The sequence below is a fragment of the Eriocheir sinensis genome, chromosome 20 (genome assembly GCF_024679095.1).
Source record: "Eriocheir sinensis breed Jianghai 21 chromosome 20, ASM2467909v1, whole genome shotgun sequence".
In the NCBI taxonomy this organism is placed as follows: domain Eukaryota; kingdom Metazoa; phylum Arthropoda; class Malacostraca; order Decapoda; family Varunidae; genus Eriocheir; species Eriocheir sinensis.
Window position 1 is genome coordinate 18757566 of NC_066528.1, and position 19052 is coordinate 18776617.

General features: G+C 41.8%; 1 protein-coding gene across 7 annotated transcripts in view; it reads left to right on the forward strand.

The window, feature by feature from the left end:
• Positions 1–16163, forward strand: part of LOC127001334 (sodium- and chloride-dependent glycine transporter 2-like) — a 37958-nt gene extending 21795 nt beyond the window's left edge. The window contains exons 9-15 of one of the 7 annotated variants that reach the window (XM_050865820.1): positions 226–338; positions 726–854; positions 4723–4822; positions 7545–7645; positions 7774–7941; positions 12865–14891; positions 15164–16163. In XM_050865820.1, the coding sequence (XP_050721777.1) occupies positions 226–338; positions 726–854; positions 4723–4822; positions 7545–7645; positions 7774–7941; positions 12865–13068 (815 nt within the window). In that variant the 3' untranslated portion in view covers positions 13069–14891; positions 15164–16163. The remainder of the gene's footprint in view (positions 1–225; positions 339–725; positions 855–4722; positions 4823–7544; positions 7646–7773; positions 7942–12864; positions 14892–15163) is intronic. The other 6 variants (XM_050865822.1, XM_050865824.1, XM_050865826.1 and 3 more) reach the window with 6 other exon arrangements.
• The last annotated feature ends 2889 nt before the right edge of the window (positions 16164–19052 follow it).

Consider the following 19052-nt stretch of genomic DNA (forward strand, 5'->3'; position numbering starts at 1 on the left):
CCACGAAAGACTAGTAAATTACGTGTTCTTGGGCGCAGAAATGTTTTAAAATATGGCCCTCTGTCCCACATTACGACTGTTTTCCAAGCCCTCAGAGAAGATTAACCAGGTTCATTTTCCTTCCCCTTCCATCAATCCTTCCCTGTCACTCTTGAACCCATTTACAGACACTCAAACACTCTCTTCTACCTCCTTCCCTTCTAACCTTCGCCCCTTCATCCGCAGGTCCAGCCCTTGCCTTCGTCACGTACCCTCAGGCCCTGGCGTTCATGCCCATGCCCTCCCTGTGGTCCTTGCTCTTCTTCCTCATGCTCTTCTTCCTCGGCATAGACTCAGCGGTAAGAAGAGAGGAGAGAAGGGAGGGAAGGACCTGGGGGGAGAGAGGAAGGGGAAGGAGAGAGAGGGAGAGATAGGAGAGATGTGAAGGAGAGGGAGAGTTAAGAGAGAGAGCGAGAGAAATGAGGAAGGATGTGTGTGTGTGTGTGTGTGTGTGTGTGTGGATGGAGGCTACTTTAGTGTGTTAGTTTGTGTGTTTGTTTTAAGTCTGTGAGGATAAAGACTACCATAGATAGCTAGTTTGTGTGTTCGTGTGTTTGTGTTTAAGTCTGCAAGGATTGAGTCTACCGTAGTGTTCTAGTTTGTGTGTATGTGTGTTTGTGTTTAACTCTGTGTAGATGAAAAGTACCGTAGAGCTCTAGTTTGTGTGTTCGTGTGTTCGTTTCCAGTTCGTGCAGATGGAATCGTTGGTGGTGGCGCTGGTGGACGCCTTCCCCAAGCTACGGTCCAGGCGAGGGTTGGTGGCCCTGTCCGTGTGCCTCGTGATCTTCCTCGGCTCCTTCTTTTGCTGCACAAGGGTAAGGGGGGCGATTGTTCTCTTCTCCTTCCTCTTACTTAAAGGGCTATTACAACCGTTGCTTTGCCGCCGCTGGAATTAGGGCCTTTTCGGACATCTATATTATCATCACAAGTTCGACCACAAGAATGGGAGAAGATGGACCATAAACGAAGATAGTACTCCTGTCCTGTGATGTTACTGTTAACCATCCTCTTAATTTGGGCTTTTTTTGTCTTCACCATTCAGCGTTGCAACAGGAAGAATATATTAGAATGCAGCGACCACCACTCTGCTAAACTAACCAAATACTGAGTCCAGGGTAAGGGGCGCTATCTTACTCCTGCCCTGTGATGCTACTGTTGACCATCCTCTTAATTTGGCCTTTTTTTATCTTCACCATTCAGCGTTGCAACAGGAAGAATATATTAGAACGTATAGCGACCACCACTCTGATAAACTAACCACATACTGAGTCCAGGGTAAGGGGCGCTATCTTACTCCTGTCCTGTGATGTTACTGTTGACCATCCTCTTAATTTGGGCTTTTTTTGTCTTCACCATTCAGCGTTGCAACAGGAAGAATATATTAGAACGTATAGCGACCACCACACTGCTAAACTAACCAAATACTGAGTCCAGGGTGAGGGGCGTTATATTACTCCTGTCCTGTGGTGTTACTGCTGACCATCCTCTTAATTTGGGCTTTTTTTGTCTTCATCATTCAGCGTTGCAACAGGAAGAATATGTTAGAACGTATAGCGACCACCACTCTGATAAACCAACCAAATACCGAGTCCTTTCTATCAGCTAAAGACTATTGCAAGATACCCTCTACTTCTTTTGATACAGTGAACTTCGACGAGATGATAAGTTAAGTTGGTCACGGTGGTAGCTCTCCCGCGTTCACTCAGCGTTTATTTCTTTTATTTATTTTTATCTTTTTTGTGGTAGCGAGTTTTTGCCTTGTTTTTTTCTCGTGTTGCGGTTATTTTTTTTCTTTTTCTCGTTTATTTTCCGATATCTTGCTCTTTTTTTCAAGGGCCAAAGTGAGAAGCTTGACTTAACAGGTACTTGAGGCCACACCAAGTTAATAATAGATATGTTGGTAAATATAGACTTTGATTGTAAGGTTGAAATTGAAGTATAAGCATTGAATAAATTGGAGTATAGGAGAATATGAATACTAGACATGTTAGGAGTCTTGTGAAGGTGAAATTAGAAGCGACATAAGCGAATGGAACTTCTGTAAAAACTATCATCACCATCATCACTATCTCTTCACCATTACCATTTTCATCAGGCTCACCATCCTCCTCCTCATCACCATCATCATCATCACTCGCCGCCTCGTTATTCATAGTATGTTATTAGTTATTGATGTTATTCATGCTCCGTGTTACCTGCCTAAAGGGGTGTTTCCGCGTCTGATTAACGACAGGTGTGTGTGTGTGTGTGTGTGTGTGTGTGTGTGTGTGTGTGTGTGTGTGTGTGTGTGTGTGTGTGTGTGTGTGTGTGTGTGTGTGTGTGTGTGTGAGATTATGCCTTGTCTGTTTGTCTCTGTCTGTCTCTCTATGTCAATCTGTCTGTTTGTCTGTCTCTCTATCTGTCTGTCTGTCTGTCTGTCTGTCTGTCTCTCTATCTGTCTGTCTGTCTGTCTGTCTGAATGGGTAAAAAGAAGGATTATTATTAATTTATTTTCTTCTGTCTTTTTTTTCTACGTCTGGATATTTATTTATCTTCCTTTGTCTCTGTATGTCTGTCTGTCTGTCTGTCTGTCTGGTTCTCTGTATCTCTGTCAGTCCTTCTATTCTCTCTCTCTCTCTCTCTCTCTCTCTCTCTCTCTCTCTCTCTCTCTCTCTCTCTCTCTCTCTCTCTCTCTCTCTCTCTCTCTCTCTCACACACACACACCCCTCTCTCACCCCCCTCCTCTCTCTCCACACCTCTCTCCCAAAGTTCCCAGTAACAATATATACCAATCATTTTTCTTCACAAACTCTCAACGAACTCCGAGAAAAGAACCCACACCACTACCCACGTTCCCACATTAAGCAACACGCCTCTCCTCTTAGCCCGGGAAGGTACCACAAGGACAGGACACGTCTAATACACTATACGTTCATCCAGTAACTCATTTTAAACACGTCCACTTCCCGTATCAAGAGAGAGAGGGAGGGATGGTAGACACTCAACGCCATGGATTAGAAACAAGAGGAGTAAAGAAAGGAAAGGAAAGTGGGGAAGAAAATGGAAGAGAAAAGGGAAAAGAGAAGAGATAGGAAATGGAACGAGAATGATGATGATGATGGTAATGATAGTGAAAAGGAAAAAGGGGAAAAAGTGGAAGGTAAGAAAGAAAAGAGAGAATAAAGAAAGCAGAACGAGAGAGATGATGATGATGGTGATGATAGTGACTTGTTGATGATGTGTACGATGCTTCATAGTATTTCAAGAGCTCTCAGGAACGTTATTCATTACAAGGGAAAAAGAAGGAAAAGAAAGAGAAAAGAAGGAAAGAGGAAAGAAGAGAGGAAAAACGAGAGAAGGGAAAGAAAATGGAATAAAAGAGAAGAGAAAAAAGGAAAGCAACAAAATGAAAAGAGAAGAGAAAGAGAAAGTAGAGAATAGAGTAGAAGAGAAAGGAGAAAGAGGAAAGAGAAACGAGAGAAGGGAAAGGAAAGAAAATGGAAGCAAAAAAAAGAAAAGTGGAAAGAAAAGAAACACAATGAAAAGAGAAAAAGAAAGAGAAAGTAGAGAAAAAAGACTTGATATCCATGAGTGTTGTTCTTTTTTTTGGGGGGGTTCGATCTCATGCTAGACTCGTGAGCGCTGTTATAGGAATTGTTGTTGGAGTTGTTGTTATAGGAGTTGTTGTTATAGAAGTTGTTGTTATTGGAGTTGTTATAAGAGTTGTTGGAGCTGAAGTATTGCCTCTTTGGGTACGGCTGGGAACACACACACACACACACACACACACACGCACACACACACACACACACACACACACACACACACACACACGAGGGAGAGCACTTGGCTTTTATTTAACTTGACTTCTTCTTTGTTTTTATACTTGTTCGAGTTTGTTTTGTTTTTGTTTTTGTTTTGTTTTGTTTGTGTTCAGCTTTATGTCTCTTTATTTTCTCTTCTGTTTTTTTTTTATTCTTTTTTATTTCTCTATTTTCTTTTTTCTTTTTTCTTTTTTTCTTTTCTTTTCTCTTTTCCATTCTTCTTCCTTTCTTCGACTTTCTTTTCTTTATTTTCTTTTCTATTCCTTTCTATTCCTTTCCTTTTTTCTTTTCTCTTTTCCATTCTCCTTTTCTTCGACTTTCTTTTCTATTCCTTTCTCTTCTTTTCTTTCTTCCTTTTCTCTTTTCCATTCTTCGTCTTTTCTTCGACTTTCTTTTCTTTGCTTTCTTTTCTATTCCTTTCTCTTCTTCTCTTTCTTTATTTCTCTTTTCCATTCTTTTTCTTTTCTTCGACTTTCTTTTCTTTGCTTTCTTTTCTATTCCTTTCTCTTCTTCTCTTTCTTTATTTCTCTTTTCCATTCTTTTTCTTTTCTTCGACTTTCTGTTCTTTTCTTTCTTTTCTATTCCTTTCTCCCCTTCTCTTTCTTCACTTCCCTCAAACCCGACATTTCTTTTAATTTATTTTTCATTTCATATTCCTCTCTCTATCCATCTCTCCCTCTCCCCCGTCTTTCTCTCTCCCTCCCTCTCTCCCCCTCCATCTCTCTTCTCTCCTTCTCTAATCTCACATTCCATTCACACCTTAATCTAACTCCGACTTTCTTTCCTTTCCATTCCCACCTCGTCCACCACCACCACCACCTCCACCTCGTCCTCCTACGCCTCCTCCTCCTCCTCGTCCTGGCTCTCGTGCGGTCATCAGGGCGGGTTCTACGTGCTGCAGCTCCTCGACAAGTACTCCGTGGCGCCCAGTCTGCTGCCGGCGGCCATCTGTGAAGTACTGGTGCTGTGCTATGTCTATGGTGAGTGTGGGTGGGGGGAGGGAGGGGGGAGGGGTGGGGGGGTGTTTAGCGTGTGTGCGTGTGTGTGTGTGTGTGTGTGTGTACATGGGATAGGATATTGTGGGGGTGGGAAGGATTGTGTGTGTGTGTGTGTGTGTGTGTGTGTGTGTGTGTGTGTACGGATAATAGGGTAGTGTTTGTGGGGGGAAGAGGGATAGTGCGTGTGTGTGTGTGTGTGTGTGTGTGTGTGTGTACTTGGGATAGAATAGTGGGAGGGGGGGGGAAATGATTGTGTATGTGTGTGTGTGTGTGTGTGTGTGTGTGTGTGTGTGTGTGTGTGTGTGTGTGTGTGTGTCAGTAGGCTTTCATAATGGCGCCAACTTGTCTGCCCCATCCCGTTAGTGTAGCAGACAAGTGCTTTATAGTGGCGCCATTCATGCTTGCCTCATCCTGCCCCCGGGAGCTCCACTTGGCCCTCCTTAGATAGTTTCATAAGAACATAAGAACATAAGAACTTAAGGAGGCTGCAAGAGGCCGGTTGGCGCTAAAGTCCGGGTTGATAGGTGGTCTTCAGGGCAGCATGTGGGTAGTCTTAGGCCACTCGGCGATGACTAAACATTGGCGGGACTCGAACACCGGTCCTCCTTAGCACCGCGTCCGCACCCTGACCACTGAGCCACCGAATAGGGAACTGATAATCAAATATTCACATACATAATATACACGCGCGCCATCATTCATATACTTAAATGAATAGATGGATACATGTATTAGCAGGTACGTATTGAATATTGTAAGAGAGAGAGAGAGAGAGAGAGAGAGAGAGCGACCTGCGTAGTTTCCTCTCCTTCTCCCTACTCTCTCTCTCTCTCTCTCTCTCTCTCTCTCTCTCTCTCTCTCTCTCTCTCTCTCGTGGGATACTGACCACCTGTTACTTGGAGTCTTTTTCGCCTTCGAGAGGAGAGAGAGAGGAGAGAAAAAAAAGAAAGGAGGAAAGAAAGTTTGATATCGGGAGAGGAAGGTGGAGAGAAAAAGAGTAGGAAGGAGAGGAGGAGGAGAGAAGAAATGAGGGAAAAAGGTCTTGGAGAGAGTGTAGGTGGAGGGAGAGAGGGAGAAAAAGAAAGAGAAAGGGGAGAGAGGGAAGGAAAGAAGGAAAAATAAGAGGGTATAGACAGAAGGAGAAGAGGAAGAAAAAGGGAGAGAAGGAGGAAAGGAGGGAAGGAGAGAAGAATATACGAGAGAGAGAGAGAGAGAGAGAGAGAGAGAGAGAGAGAGAGAGAGAGAGAGAGAGAGAGAGAGAGAAAAGACTTAGAGAGAATTGAAGTGGATGGAGAAGAAAGAATGAGAAAAAGAAAGAGAAAAAAGTAAGAAAGGAAGGAGAGAAGGAAATAAAAGAGAAGAGAGAGAAAATAGAAAGTTTAGTCGATAGAGTAAACGAAAGGAGAGAAAGAGGGAGAGAAAGAGAAACAAAGGGAGAGAAGGAAGGAGAGAAGAAATAAATGATAGAGAGAGAGGAAATAGGAAAGTCTTGTAGAGAGGAAGGAAGGAAGGAAGGAAGGAAAGTCTTGTAGTGAGGAAGGAAGGAAGGAAGGAAGGTCTTGTAGAGAGGAAGGAAGGAAGGTCTTGTAGAGAGGAAGGAAGGTCTTGTAGAGAGGAAGGAAGGAAGGAAGGCAAGTCTTGTAGAGAGGAAGGAAGGAAGGAAGGAAAGTCTTGTAGAGAGGAAGGAAGGAAGGAAGGAAAGTCTTGTAGAGAGGAAGGAAGGAAGGAAGGAAGGAAAGTCTTGTAGAGAGGAAGGAAGGAAGGAAGGAAAGTCTTGTAGAGAGGAAGGAAGGAAGGAGGGAAGGAAAGTCTTGTAGAGAGGAAGGAAGGAAGGAAGGAAGGAAAGTCTTGTAGAGAGGAAGGAAGGAAGGAAGGAAAGTCTTGTAGAGAGGAAGGAAGGAAGGAAGGAAGGAAAGTCTTGTAGAGAGGAAGGAAGGAAGGAAGGAAGGAAAGTCTTGTAGAGAGGAAGGAAGGAAGGAAGGAAGGAAAGTCTTGTAGAGAGGAAGGAAGGAAGGAAAAAAACATAGGAAAGTCTTGTAGAGAGGAAGGAAGGAAGGAAGGAAGGAAAGTCTTGTAGAGAGGAAGGGAGGAAGAAAGAAAGGAAGGAAAAATGGAGAGAAAAAACCCCAATGTGGGCAGATCCAAGAGGGGGAGAGAGGAGGAAAAATGGAGGAGGAGGAAAAGAAAAAAAAATAAATATGTTGGAGAGTGAAGGGAAGGAGGAAAGAAAATATAGAGAAGAAAAAACATGTATATCTATGTATCAAAATATCTATCTATGTATCTATCAATTAGTATCTATCTATCTGCCTGTCTAACTGTCTGTCTATCTTATCTATGTATCAAACTATCTATCTATGTATCTATCAATTAGTATCTATCTATCTATCTATCTATCTGCCTGTCTTACTGTCTCTGTCTATCTTATCTATCTATCTATATCTGTCTATCTATCTATCTATGTATACTTAAGATTAGCCAGTCAGTTATTCAATCAATTTAATCTATTTCCAATCATCATTTCTTTCTTTCATTACTTTTAACTATTTCTATATCTACCTATTTCTGTCTATATATGTACCTAGAGAAAGAGACAGAGAGATAAAAGTGGAGTCTAAACCAACCTAACCCACATCTCTCCACATACCAACCCTCCCTTCAAATCCCTCCTCCTCCGTATCCTAATTCTCCTTTTCTTGATCAGGCGGCGGGCGACTCATCCGTGACTTCGAGATGATGCTTGGCCGGGAGCTGAGCGTGTTCTGGTACATCTGCTGGGTGGTGTTGACGCCTATGATTCTTGGGGTGAGTTAAGGGTGGTCAGGAATAAAGATTTGAATTGAAAAGAAAGTTAATAGAAAAGAAGGAAGGGAAGATTAGGGAAGCCATCATCGTCATCATTCTTCTTCATCTCTCTTCCTTCACTCCTTCAGGCAATGTTCATCTCCACTATGGGCATGGGCATTGATATATCCTACCGCGGGTACGTCTTCCCCTACTGGACACATGTACTGGGTTGGGCCATCGCGGTCGTCTGCGTCCTCGCCATTCCCGTCTACATCATCTACTACCTCCTCTCCGCTAAGGGCACACTGTCACAGGTAAGTTTTGGGCCCATATTAAACACTTCGGGGTCTCACACTCATATCTGACAAGGCTTTCGTAAACGGACTTGCTGATGGTAGTTTTATGAGTCTAGTGAAAGTTTTGGGCCCATATTTTTAAACACTTTGGGGTCTAACACTCATATCTGACAAGGCTTTCGTAAACGGCCTTGCTGATGGTAGTTTTATGAGTCTAGTGAAAGTTTTGGTCCCATATTTTTAAACACTTCGGGGTCTCACACTCATATCTGACAAGGCTTTCGTAAACGGACTTGCTGATGGTAGTTTTATGAGTCTAGTGAAAGTTTTGGTCCCATATGAAACACTTCGGGGTCTTACACATATATCTGACAAGGCTTTCGTAAACGGCCTTGCTGATGGTAGTTTTATGAGTCTAGTGAAAGTTTTGGGCCCATATTTTTAAACACTTCGGGGTCTAACACACACATATCTGATAAGGCTTTCGTGAGGTTGTTGACGGGTATTTCCATGGGGAGTTTTATGAGTCTAGTGATAGTTTGGTAAGGCTTTGGTACCATAAATGTGTCTTATATTCTCTATTTCTGTCTGTCTTTGTCTCTCTGTCTCACACACTCACACACCCATTCACACACAGGAGAGGCTACGTTAGGTTAGGTTAGATTAGGAAGTAATGAATAGTTGGTTGTGTTATGAGTTTGCTGTGGTGTGGAATAACTGTCTTAATCTTTGTTTCTTTGTCTGTCTCTCTGTCTCCTCTCTGTCTCACACACACTCACACCCAGGTTAGGTTAGGTTAGGTTAGGTTAGGTTAGGTTAGGAAGTAATGAATAGTTCGTGGTGTTATCATGATTTTGCTCTGGTGTGGAATAACTCTCTTAATCTTTGTCCCTTTGTCTGTCTCTCTGTCTCTGTTCTCTGCCACACACTCTCACACACCCATTCACACACAGGAGATCAGAGTCAGCCGGGGAACGAGACTTCATCAGACTAACAGGATTAAATGCTCCCCTGCTTAACATTAATATATGCGTCGGGGGAGCTTCCTGCCATACATACGCTGGCAGCCCCATAGCCGTAGCGGGGAAGGGGGATCCGACTCTAAGATTAGCATGGGAGAGTGGGATTAAGATGATACAAAGAGGATCGGAAAGCGGGAAAAGTTTGAGACGTAGAAACACACACACACACACACACACACACACACACACACACACACACACACACACACACACACACACACACACACGAACACAGTTTTTTTATGACTTTTCGTTTAATTATTTTTTTTCTCTTATTTTTTTATTTTTTTCTGTTTCTTCTTTTTCCTTTCACCTTCCTATTCCCTTTCTTTCCTCTCTTCCTTCCTTTCCTTTCTTCCTTGTTTTGTAGTTTTTTAATTCATTTTCGTTTAATTATTTTTTTTCTCTTCCTTCTTTTGTATTTTTTTTTCATTCTTTCTGTTCTTCTTTTACCTCTTATCATCCTATTCCCTTTCTTTCCTCTCTTCCTTCCTTCCTTTTGCAACCTTATCACTTTATATTCTTCTTTGTTCACCCTCAACCCCCCCTTCCCCCCCCCACACACACAGACCCCCCCCACACACACACATACACAGACCCCCCCCCTACACAAACACACACACACACCATACCAAACAGCTTTTTCCTCTCGCGTCTAATGAAGGAACCAATTCCAGTATATTTAGCCAACAGGACGGTCGCTCTAACTAATGATAACCGCGCCTCTCTCCCCCCAGAACATGATACAGACATTCCCTAACTCCTTCTTCCTCTTGAATGGATGCCGGGGACGCTAACTGTATACATGGGAACACACAGCGGTCTCTCTAGTGGTTCTGTGTGGTGGTGGTGGTGGGGGGGGGGGGGGGGTTAAAGGGGTCAGTTTGGTGGTACATGGGTGGTGGTGAATTGGTGGTGACTAGCTTGTGTTTCTCCACTATCACCACCATCATCACCATCACCACCACTCCCACTGATGAATTTAATAGGAGATGAATGGCGTTGTATCTCTCTCTATCTGTTTGTCTGTCTGTTTATTATCCTCTCTCTGTCTCTGTCTGTCTGTCTTTGTCACTGTCTGTGTGTGTATGTCTGTTGTGTTACCCTGTCTTTCTTTCTATCTTTGTCTGCCTCTCTGTCTGTATCCCTGTCTGTCTGTCTGTGTCTCTGTTAATTACTTCTCTGTCTATCACTCTACATCATTAAGTGTGTGTGTGTGTGTGTGTGTGTGTGTGTGTGTGTGTGTGTGTGTGTGTGTGTCTGTATAAGTTCATCATCCTCTCTGTCTCTCTATATCTCTGTCTGTCTGTGTCTCTCTCTTTCTATCATTCTATATCATTAAGTGTGTGTGTGTGTGTGTGTGTGTGTGTGTGTGTGTGTGTGTGTGTGTGTGTGTGTGTGTGTCTGTCACCTTCTATTCTGAGCCTCCCTTCCAGACTAACACTATTTTTTCGGCCTCCTCCTCCTCCGTGCTATGTTATGCTCTAAGTCTGATTGGCCTGACCGGGCGTGGGAGAGCCGCTGTGCACCCCGCGAGGCTTACCGATGATTAAATTAAAGTGCATGTTCTGTTTGGGGCGACGAGGGCAGTGTGGGGGCGAAGATGTGCCGGCGGGAGGCGAGGACACGAGACAGAGACCGATGGAAAGAAAGACAAAGAACCAGACAGACTTACAGATAATACTAATCGGAGAGGAAAGGAAGAAGGGATGCAGATGGAAGATAGGAAGGAAGAAGTGAATGCTGGAAGAAAGGAAGCAAAGGGGATAGACTAACAAGAAACAAAGGGCAAAAGAAAGAACAGAAAGAATAGAAGAGAATAGGAAAGAAGGAATAGAAAGAGAATGATCAAATGAAAAGGAATAAAAACAGAAAAACAGAAAAAAAGAACAAAGAAAAGAGTTGAACAAAAATGAATAACAACTGCCCAAGGTCGTAGGGAGGAGAAGAACGAGAAGGATAGAACGTAATACATCGGAACGGCGAGGGTGATATCTCTGTCCGGGCGGTAGTTATCGTCACTCGCCTCTGTGGTAATGATAGCCATCTTGCCGGTGGACCAATTAAGAGCAGGTGAGAGAGCGATGCAGGTGTACACTCACGGGAAGTAAAGATAAGGTGAAATGTGATGAGAGAGGAAAGGAGAAAAAAGGGGATGGAAGGGACAAAGAAAGGAAGGACGAATGTAGGATTTTGAAAGGAAGAATGATGGAGAGAAAGAAAGAAGGGAAGGAAGAAAGATTGAAAGAAAGAAAGAAGGAAAGGAAGACAGTATGAAAGTAAGGAAGAAGGAAAGACAGACAGACAGACAGACAGAAAGAAAGAAAGAAAGAAAGAAAGAACGATAAAATGAAGGCAACAAAAAAAGAACGAACGAGGAATGAAAGAAAAGAAAGGAAGGAAGAGAGGAAAAGTAAGTAAGGAAGAAACAAAGAGAGAGAGAGAGAGAGAGAGAGAGAGAGAGAGAGAGAGAGAGAGAAAGAAAAAAAGAAGAGAGAAAGAAAGAAAAATGAGGGAGACGAAGAGAAAGAGAGAAAAGGATAAAAGATAAAATGAGATGAGAGAGGAGAGAAAAAAAACGAAAAATAAGAAGAAAACAAAAAAAAAAACTAGCGAACGAGTAAAAGAAATAAAAATAAAGAAAGAAAATTGATAGACAGACAGACAACAAACATACTGATATACAAAGGCGAAGGACACACTCAAATATACGTGCTTCTACTCTCAATGAAATAACAGGAGTGTGAAAACGCAAGCGGCAGGCGAAGTTTAATTAGGTGCGTTGCAGTAATTGAACGCGGGTTAATTATTGCTGCGAAGTACATGTAATTGCATTTAACCGTCGCTAATTATGGCTGAAGGAGATATATTTGAGGGAGGAGCGTTGTAGAGTCCAGGATACGTGTGTGTTATGTGTGTTTTATAAGTGTGTGTTATGTGTGTTTTATAAGTGTGTGTTGTGTGTGTTTTATAAGTGTGTTATGTGTGTTTTATAAGTGTGTGTTGTGTGTTTTATAAGTGTGTGTTGTGTGTGTTTTATAAGTGTGTGTTGTGTGTGTTTTATAAGTGTGTGTTGTGTGTGTTTTATAAGTGTGTGTGTTATGTGTGTTTTATAAGTGTGTGTTGTGTGTGTTTTATAAGTGTGTGTGTTGTGTGTGTTTTATAAGTGTGTTATGTGTGTTTTATAAGTGTGTTATGTGTGTTTTATAAGTGTGTGCTGTGTGTTTTATAAGTGTGTGTGTTGTGTGTGTTTTATAAGTGTGTGTGTTGTGTGTGTTTTATAAGTGTGTGTGTTGTGTGTGTTTTATAAGTGTGTGTTGTGTGTGTTTTATAAGTGTGTATTGTGTGTGTTTTATAAGTGTGTGTTGTGTGTGTTTTATAAGTGTGTGTGTTGTGTGTGTTTTATAAGTGTGTATTGTGTGTGTTTTATAAGTGTGTGTTGTGTGAAATAAGTAGAAGTTGAATTTTTTTTGTGTGTTTGTGTTTTTTCGTTTGTTTGTGAATGTTAGAACATTTTTATTTAGTGTGTCTAGTTGTGTGTATGTGTATGTGTGATCGTTTGTCTGTTTTTTTGTGTTTGTCTGGATCTATCTGTCTGTCTGTCTAGCTGTCTGTCTGTGTGTCTGTTTATTTGTTGTCGGGATCCTTTTCAACACTAGAATGTTTATATATAGGCCAACATTTTTTTTTTATTTTCTTCTTGTTTTCATTTTCCTCTTTTTCTTTCTCTTATTCCTGTTTTCTAGGTCTTGTTCTTCTTGTTCTTGTTTTTGTTCTTATTCTTCATGTTCTTGTTCTTCTCTCACCGCCTTCCTCATTAAATTCTTTCAATGGCGGAGAGTTCAAGTAACCATCTAATTTAACACAGTACCACTTACATACAAACACACACATTCTGATCCTCCCATTTTCTTCCCAGCGGCTGTGGACCGGATTCACGCCCAGCCCTTCGTGGGGACCCGCCCTGGAGCACCACCGGCAGGAGTGGATGGAGTACTGCGCCCTCCACCCGCTGCCCAACCGCTTCTTCCACCGCGACTGTGACTGCCGGTCCAGGAAGAGCCGAAAGGAGGAGGTGCTGTCCCCTGAAGAACTCACGGCGATGACGGTCAAGATTGTATAGAGTCCAACACCCTTTCTTTTTTGCGTTCCTTCCTTCACCGTTAGAGGAAAGACATGATTTGGATCCTAGTGAAAGCAAGAGGGATTGAGAGGCCTTTAGTATGGGGGTCTTTGGTCTTTAGTTAAGGGATTGTATAGAGTTTGGTTAAGGAATTGTATAGAGTCCAACACCCTTTCTTTTTACGCTCCTTACTTCACCGTTAGAGGAAAGACATGATTTGGACCCTAGTGAAGGCAAGAGGGATAGAGTGCCTTTAGTTTGAGGGTCTTTGGTCTTTGGTTAAGGGATTGTATAGAGTTTGGTTAAGGGATTGTATAGAGTCCAACACCCTTTCTTTTTTGCGTCCCTTCCTTCACCGTTAGAGGAAAGACATGATTTGGACCCTAGTGAAGGCAAGAGGGATAGAGAGGCCCTTAGTTTGAGGGTTCCTGGTCTTTAGGTAAGGATTGAAAGTCTTTAAACCCATATTCTTTAACGTATCGGGCTCCAACACCCTTTCTTTTTGCGTCCCTTCCTTCACCGTAAGAGGAAAGACACGATTTGGACCCTAAGGGAAGAGTAGTAGAGAGGGCTTTAGTTTGAGGGTCTTTGGTCTTTGGTTAAGGGTTGAAGGGCGTTAGTTAGTTCAATACGAGCCTTGTAAGGTTTAGTTTGAGGGTCGAAGGTTCAGTTAAGGGTCGAAGGTCGAAGGTCTGGATGCTGTCAAGTCACGTCGCGGTCAAGTGTGTGTGTGTGTGTGTGTATGTGTGTGTGTGTGTGTTAGTAAAGAGTTAACTTGCAATATCTTCAGTTTCTGCAGGTTTGTTCTCTCATCACTCCACCAGCATCCATTTCGTCTCCTCCCGCCTTTCCCTCTGTCTTCCTTCATCGGTTCTTCGTTATCTGGTACAAGAATTATGTTACTCTAATGTCCATACTCTTTCGACCCTGCTTTCTTTACCCCCGTCAACTGGCCATGCACTGCCTCTCTCTTCTAAGGCCTCAATATCACAACCAGTATGTGTCACCCAGTTCACAGTATCATCTTTTTCGTTCCTCGTTATCTGATGATGCTAACTTTAGAATTCCAATCCGACCATATCACTTTTTCTTCCCTCCATTACCAGCCTCTCTCCTCCAAGCCCTTCACCACACAAGCCGTATTTATCACCGAGTTCACATTACCAGATTGCGTTTTAGATTGCCTGGTGCATGGTAGAATACTGTCACCTTGATTCTCTTCCATTCACAGCCTCCAGCATCTTGCAATCTCTACCCTCCTAGCTCTTAAACACACAACTCATGTTTTTTCATCTCGTTCACAATATCCTCAGTGTCCCATCTCTCCTATTGTTAACCAGTTCACAACCTAACCATTCTGCATCTCAAAACTCATATTCTTCACTAGCTCGCACTAATCCAAACAGTCTATCACACTTCTCGTCCTTTTTCAACAGTTTACAATGACCCAATCAGCGCAACTTACATTCCAGCCTCTCGTAGGTTCACATACATCCCCACAGCCATAGTTTGCTAATGTTGGTTGCCCCTGAAAAGAATGAGGAGGTGTGAGTATGTATTGATGTAGAAGGTCGCGATTGTGTGAGTGAAACAAAATAAACGGTTACTATAAAAAAAAGTATCCTCAAACCGATTTATTTTGTACTTACCGATAACAAAGAAGGAAAAAAAGAAGGAAAACAAATAGGTGGGTATGACTAATGATGTGTTTTAGAATTCAGCGTGTTAGTAAACCATAAAACTGTAAGTGGTAAGTGTCCGATAACCGATTTATTTTGTACTTACCGATAACAAAGAAGGAAAAAAAGAAGGAAAACAAATAGGTGGGTATGACTAATGATGTGTTTTAGAATTCAGCGTGTTAGTAAACCATAAAATTGTGAGTGGAAAGTGTCCTCAAACCGATTTATTTTGTACTTACCGATAACAAAGAAGGAAAAAAAGGAGGAAAACAAAGAGGGATGAATGACTAATGATGTGTTTTAGAATTCAACGTGTTAGTAAACCATAAAATTGTGAGTGGAAAGTGTCCTCAAACCGATTTATTTTGTACTTACCGATAACAAAGAAGGAAAAAAAGGAGGAAAACAAAGAGGGATGAATGAGCAATGATGTGTTTTAGAATTCAGCGTGTTAGTAAACCATAAAATTGTGAGTGGAAAGTGTCCTCAAACCGATTTATTTTGTACTTACCGATAACAAAGAAGGAAAAAAAGGAGGAAAACAAAGAGGGATGAATGAGCAATGATGTGTTTTAGAATTCAGCGTGTTAGTAAACCATGAAACTGTAAGTGGAAAGTGTCCGATAACCGATTTAATTTGTACTTACCGATAACAAAGAAGGAAAAAAAAGATGAAAACAAAGAGGGATGAATGAGCAATGATGTGTTTTAGAATTCAGCGCGTTAGTAAGCCATGAAACTGTAAGTGGTAAGTGTCCGATAACCGATTTATTTTGTACTTACCGATAACAAAGAAGGAAGAAAAGGAGGAAAACAAAGAGGGATAAATGACTAATGATGTGTTTGAGAATTCAGCGTGTTAGTAAACCATAAAATTGTAAGTGGAAAGTGTCCGATAACCGATTTATTTTGTACTTACCGATAACAAAGAAGGAAGAAAAGGAGGAAAACAAAGAGGGATAAATGACTAATGATGTGTTTGAGAATTCAGCGTGTTAGTAAACCATAAAATTGTAAGTGGAAAGTGTCCGATAACCGATTTATTTTGTACTTACCGATAAGAATGAAGAAAGAGAACAGTAGGTATAGCAAACAACTACGAATGTGTTATAGAATTCAGAGCGTTAGCAAACCTTAAAACTGTTAGTGTTAAGAATCCCAAAATCTTATAAATAACATAATTGAAATCCCACCTGTTGTCCAATCTACCTCGCTCGCTCCCTACCTACCTACCTACCCATACCCTCCCCTCCCTCCCCCCCGCCCAGGTAAGAGCCCTAGGGTACACCTGTTAATTAGCTGCTGATTACGTGTTCATTACCTGTTGCGGCGAAGGTGTGCTCACGGCGCCGAGGCAACGAGGAAAAAGGGAAAGATTTTTATCCCAACGAAATAAAGAGAACTCGAATTGTGTTTTGTCTTTCTATTGCTTTTTATTATTGTTATTTTTATTGTTTGTTTTTATTGGTACGGTTTTTTTGTTGAGAGAAAGGAGGGATGGAAAGAACGGGAAGAAAGCGACGAAGAAAGAAAGAAAGAGAAAGAAAGAAAGAAAAAGAAAAGAAAGAAAAGGAAGAAAGCTATAAATGAAGATCGAAAGAAAGAAAAAAAGTTCAAAAGTTAGTTAAAAAAGTTAAGAAAAGTTAAAAAGTAAAAAAAAGACAAAAAAAGAGTAAAAAAATAAACAAAAAAGAGATAGAATTAAAATGTAGTTGAAATAATAGTCAACTTCGATGCTCTAGAAATTTGCGTGTTATTATTGTTATTGTTATTATTATTGTAGTAGTAGTAGTAGTAGTAACAGTAGTAGTAGTAGTAATAGTAGTAGTAGTAGTAATAGTAATAGTAGTAGTAGTAATAGTAGTAGGTTAATCTTGACGGTTTACAAATTGCATGTTTTCACCAGAAGATAAAATAAAAATAAAAAATACACACGATAAAACCAAATCCAGTCATACATATTCCCTTATCTATCTATCTATTCATCTATCTATCTATCTATATTTATCTGGCTGTCTCGTTATTTTTCTTTATATTTCTTTATTTCCTTGACCTTCCTTCTGCCGCCTCGTTCTCACCCACACTACATCACCGACATTACTGGGACGCTTATCTCTCTTCTCTCCTCCTCCTCCTCCTCCTCTTTACCTGTTCTCCTTGTGTCTACCTCCTCCTCCTCCTCCTCTCTACCTCTCCTCTCCTCTTGTTTCTCCTTCTCTTCCCACTCGCCTCAACCTTTCCTCTGCTTTTTACTCTCCTCTACTTTTTGCTTTTACTTATATATATTCCATTCTCTGTTTCTCCTCTTCCTCCTCCTTGCCTTACCTCTCCTCCTCTCTATCTGTCCCTCTCTTTACCTCCTTCTTCTTCTCTTTCTCTCCTCCATCTCTCCTTTACCTCTCATCTTTGCCTCTAACTCTCCCTCTCCTTTCCTCCTCTTGTTCTTGTCTCTCCCTCTCCTCCTCCTCCTCCTCCTCCTCCTCCGTCATTCTCCACACGGTAAGTTATTTGTCCATCGTCAGCTGATCTCAGTCTCGCTATCTTATTATTTTCTTGCAGTTTTGTCCTTCGCTCGTTGATAAGGAGGGAAAAAATAGTTGGTCAGATGGTATTTTTTTTTTAATGTTTTGTCGTTGGTGGAAGAGAGAAAGGAAGGAGGGAAGGAAGGAAAAGAAGGAAGGAAGGAAAGGAGGATGGAAGGAAGGAAGAAAGGAAGGAAGGAAGAAGGAAGGAAGGGAGAAAGGAAGGAAGGAAGGAAAGAATAATTAGATCTTGTGTGGTTGTTTGTGAAGTCTGGTTTGGGTTTTATATGGTTAGTTTTCGTCTGCATCTCTCTCTCTCTCTCTCTCTCTCTCTCTCTCTCTCTCTCTCTCTCTCTCTCTCTCTCTCTCTCTCACACACACACACACACACACAGATGGCTGGGGCGATAAATCAACACTACAATCACATAATTAGTTTAACTTCTTTAATTGGAGGTGAGTGAGAACAGGGCAGGTGCACACGTAACATAAATAGAACAAAACTTTTACGTGTGTGTGTGTGTGTGTGTGTAGGAGGTTCAAGAGAAAGCATAAACAGTAAACATAACTGTCTTACTAATCTTCATTCTGTTTTTTTTTTTTTTTTTGTCAGTAGGCTATGTGTGTGTGTGTGTGTGTGTGTGTGTTCAAGGGAGAGCATAAACGTGAGACATACGAGTATCTCTCCTACTAATCTTCATTCTCTCTATGTTTTTTTTTGTCAGTAGGCTTTTCAACAAGCAACTTAACTTCTAACATGGTTCCGAGGTCTTAAGATGAAACAGACGTCTGAACTCACACTCATATACAAAAACTCGTGCTGGTAGGATCAATACAGGTATATATTCGCTGTTTCTTGTCTATTTTATCAATCACCAACACTAAGAAGTAATAAAATGTCAATAGGCAACGTCGAAACTATATGATTTAGTGTGTTATCGGAAAATCTCATCTCCGCTCGAAGCCATATTCTTGAGCAGCGGGTTCAGGCAAGTTACCAGATAATCACATTCAGTAGTCTATATCGTTTTCTTTCCGTTCCTCACCCATAAGTATATAAACAAACATCGATACTTTACGGTTTTATCACTAACTTTAACTGGATATCGTTATTGGAGTGAGTACGATAGCATACGATTCTCCCCGAGCCTGTGCAGTTGCCAGATTGTTATACTCAGAGCATCGTGTTAACTCATTTTTGTCACGACGATCCCCAAAAGACATCGGGAATTAACGATTGTAATCTAACTATAAATGAGTCTCGTTACTTGGGTGTAGAAGAGTTTTTGGATCGGAAGTCGGTATATAGAAGAGGCTGAGTAAAGCAATCTGGCAAAGCTGGATTCTGGATATGGGGTTGCATGAACAGATGAGTTGGGGGGGGTGTTTAGGGGTGTAAGGGGATATGTTAGAGAGTAAGGATGTTTTGTATAGGTGTGTGAGTGTGTAGGATGTGTGTGGGTGGAGTGCGAGGGGATGTGTAAGGATGCTGTGTGGAATGTTCTGAGTACGAGGATCTGGTAACTTTGGATGTTTCGGAGCAGCGGGGAGCGAGTCTTGGCGGCGCGATGCTCACCAGCCAATCAGCGTGCGGGGTCCGAGTCACGTGATCCGGGCAGCCAATGGGAGTAAGTCACTATCACGGACCAACCCGCACTGCCCTCCCGCGTGGCTTTCACTGCCGGGAGCATCATGTCGAGGAGTGACGAGATACTTGACACTTTATAGATGTAACTTATGGACTAGTGATCAGTGACGGCCCTCGTAAGCTTAACATAGG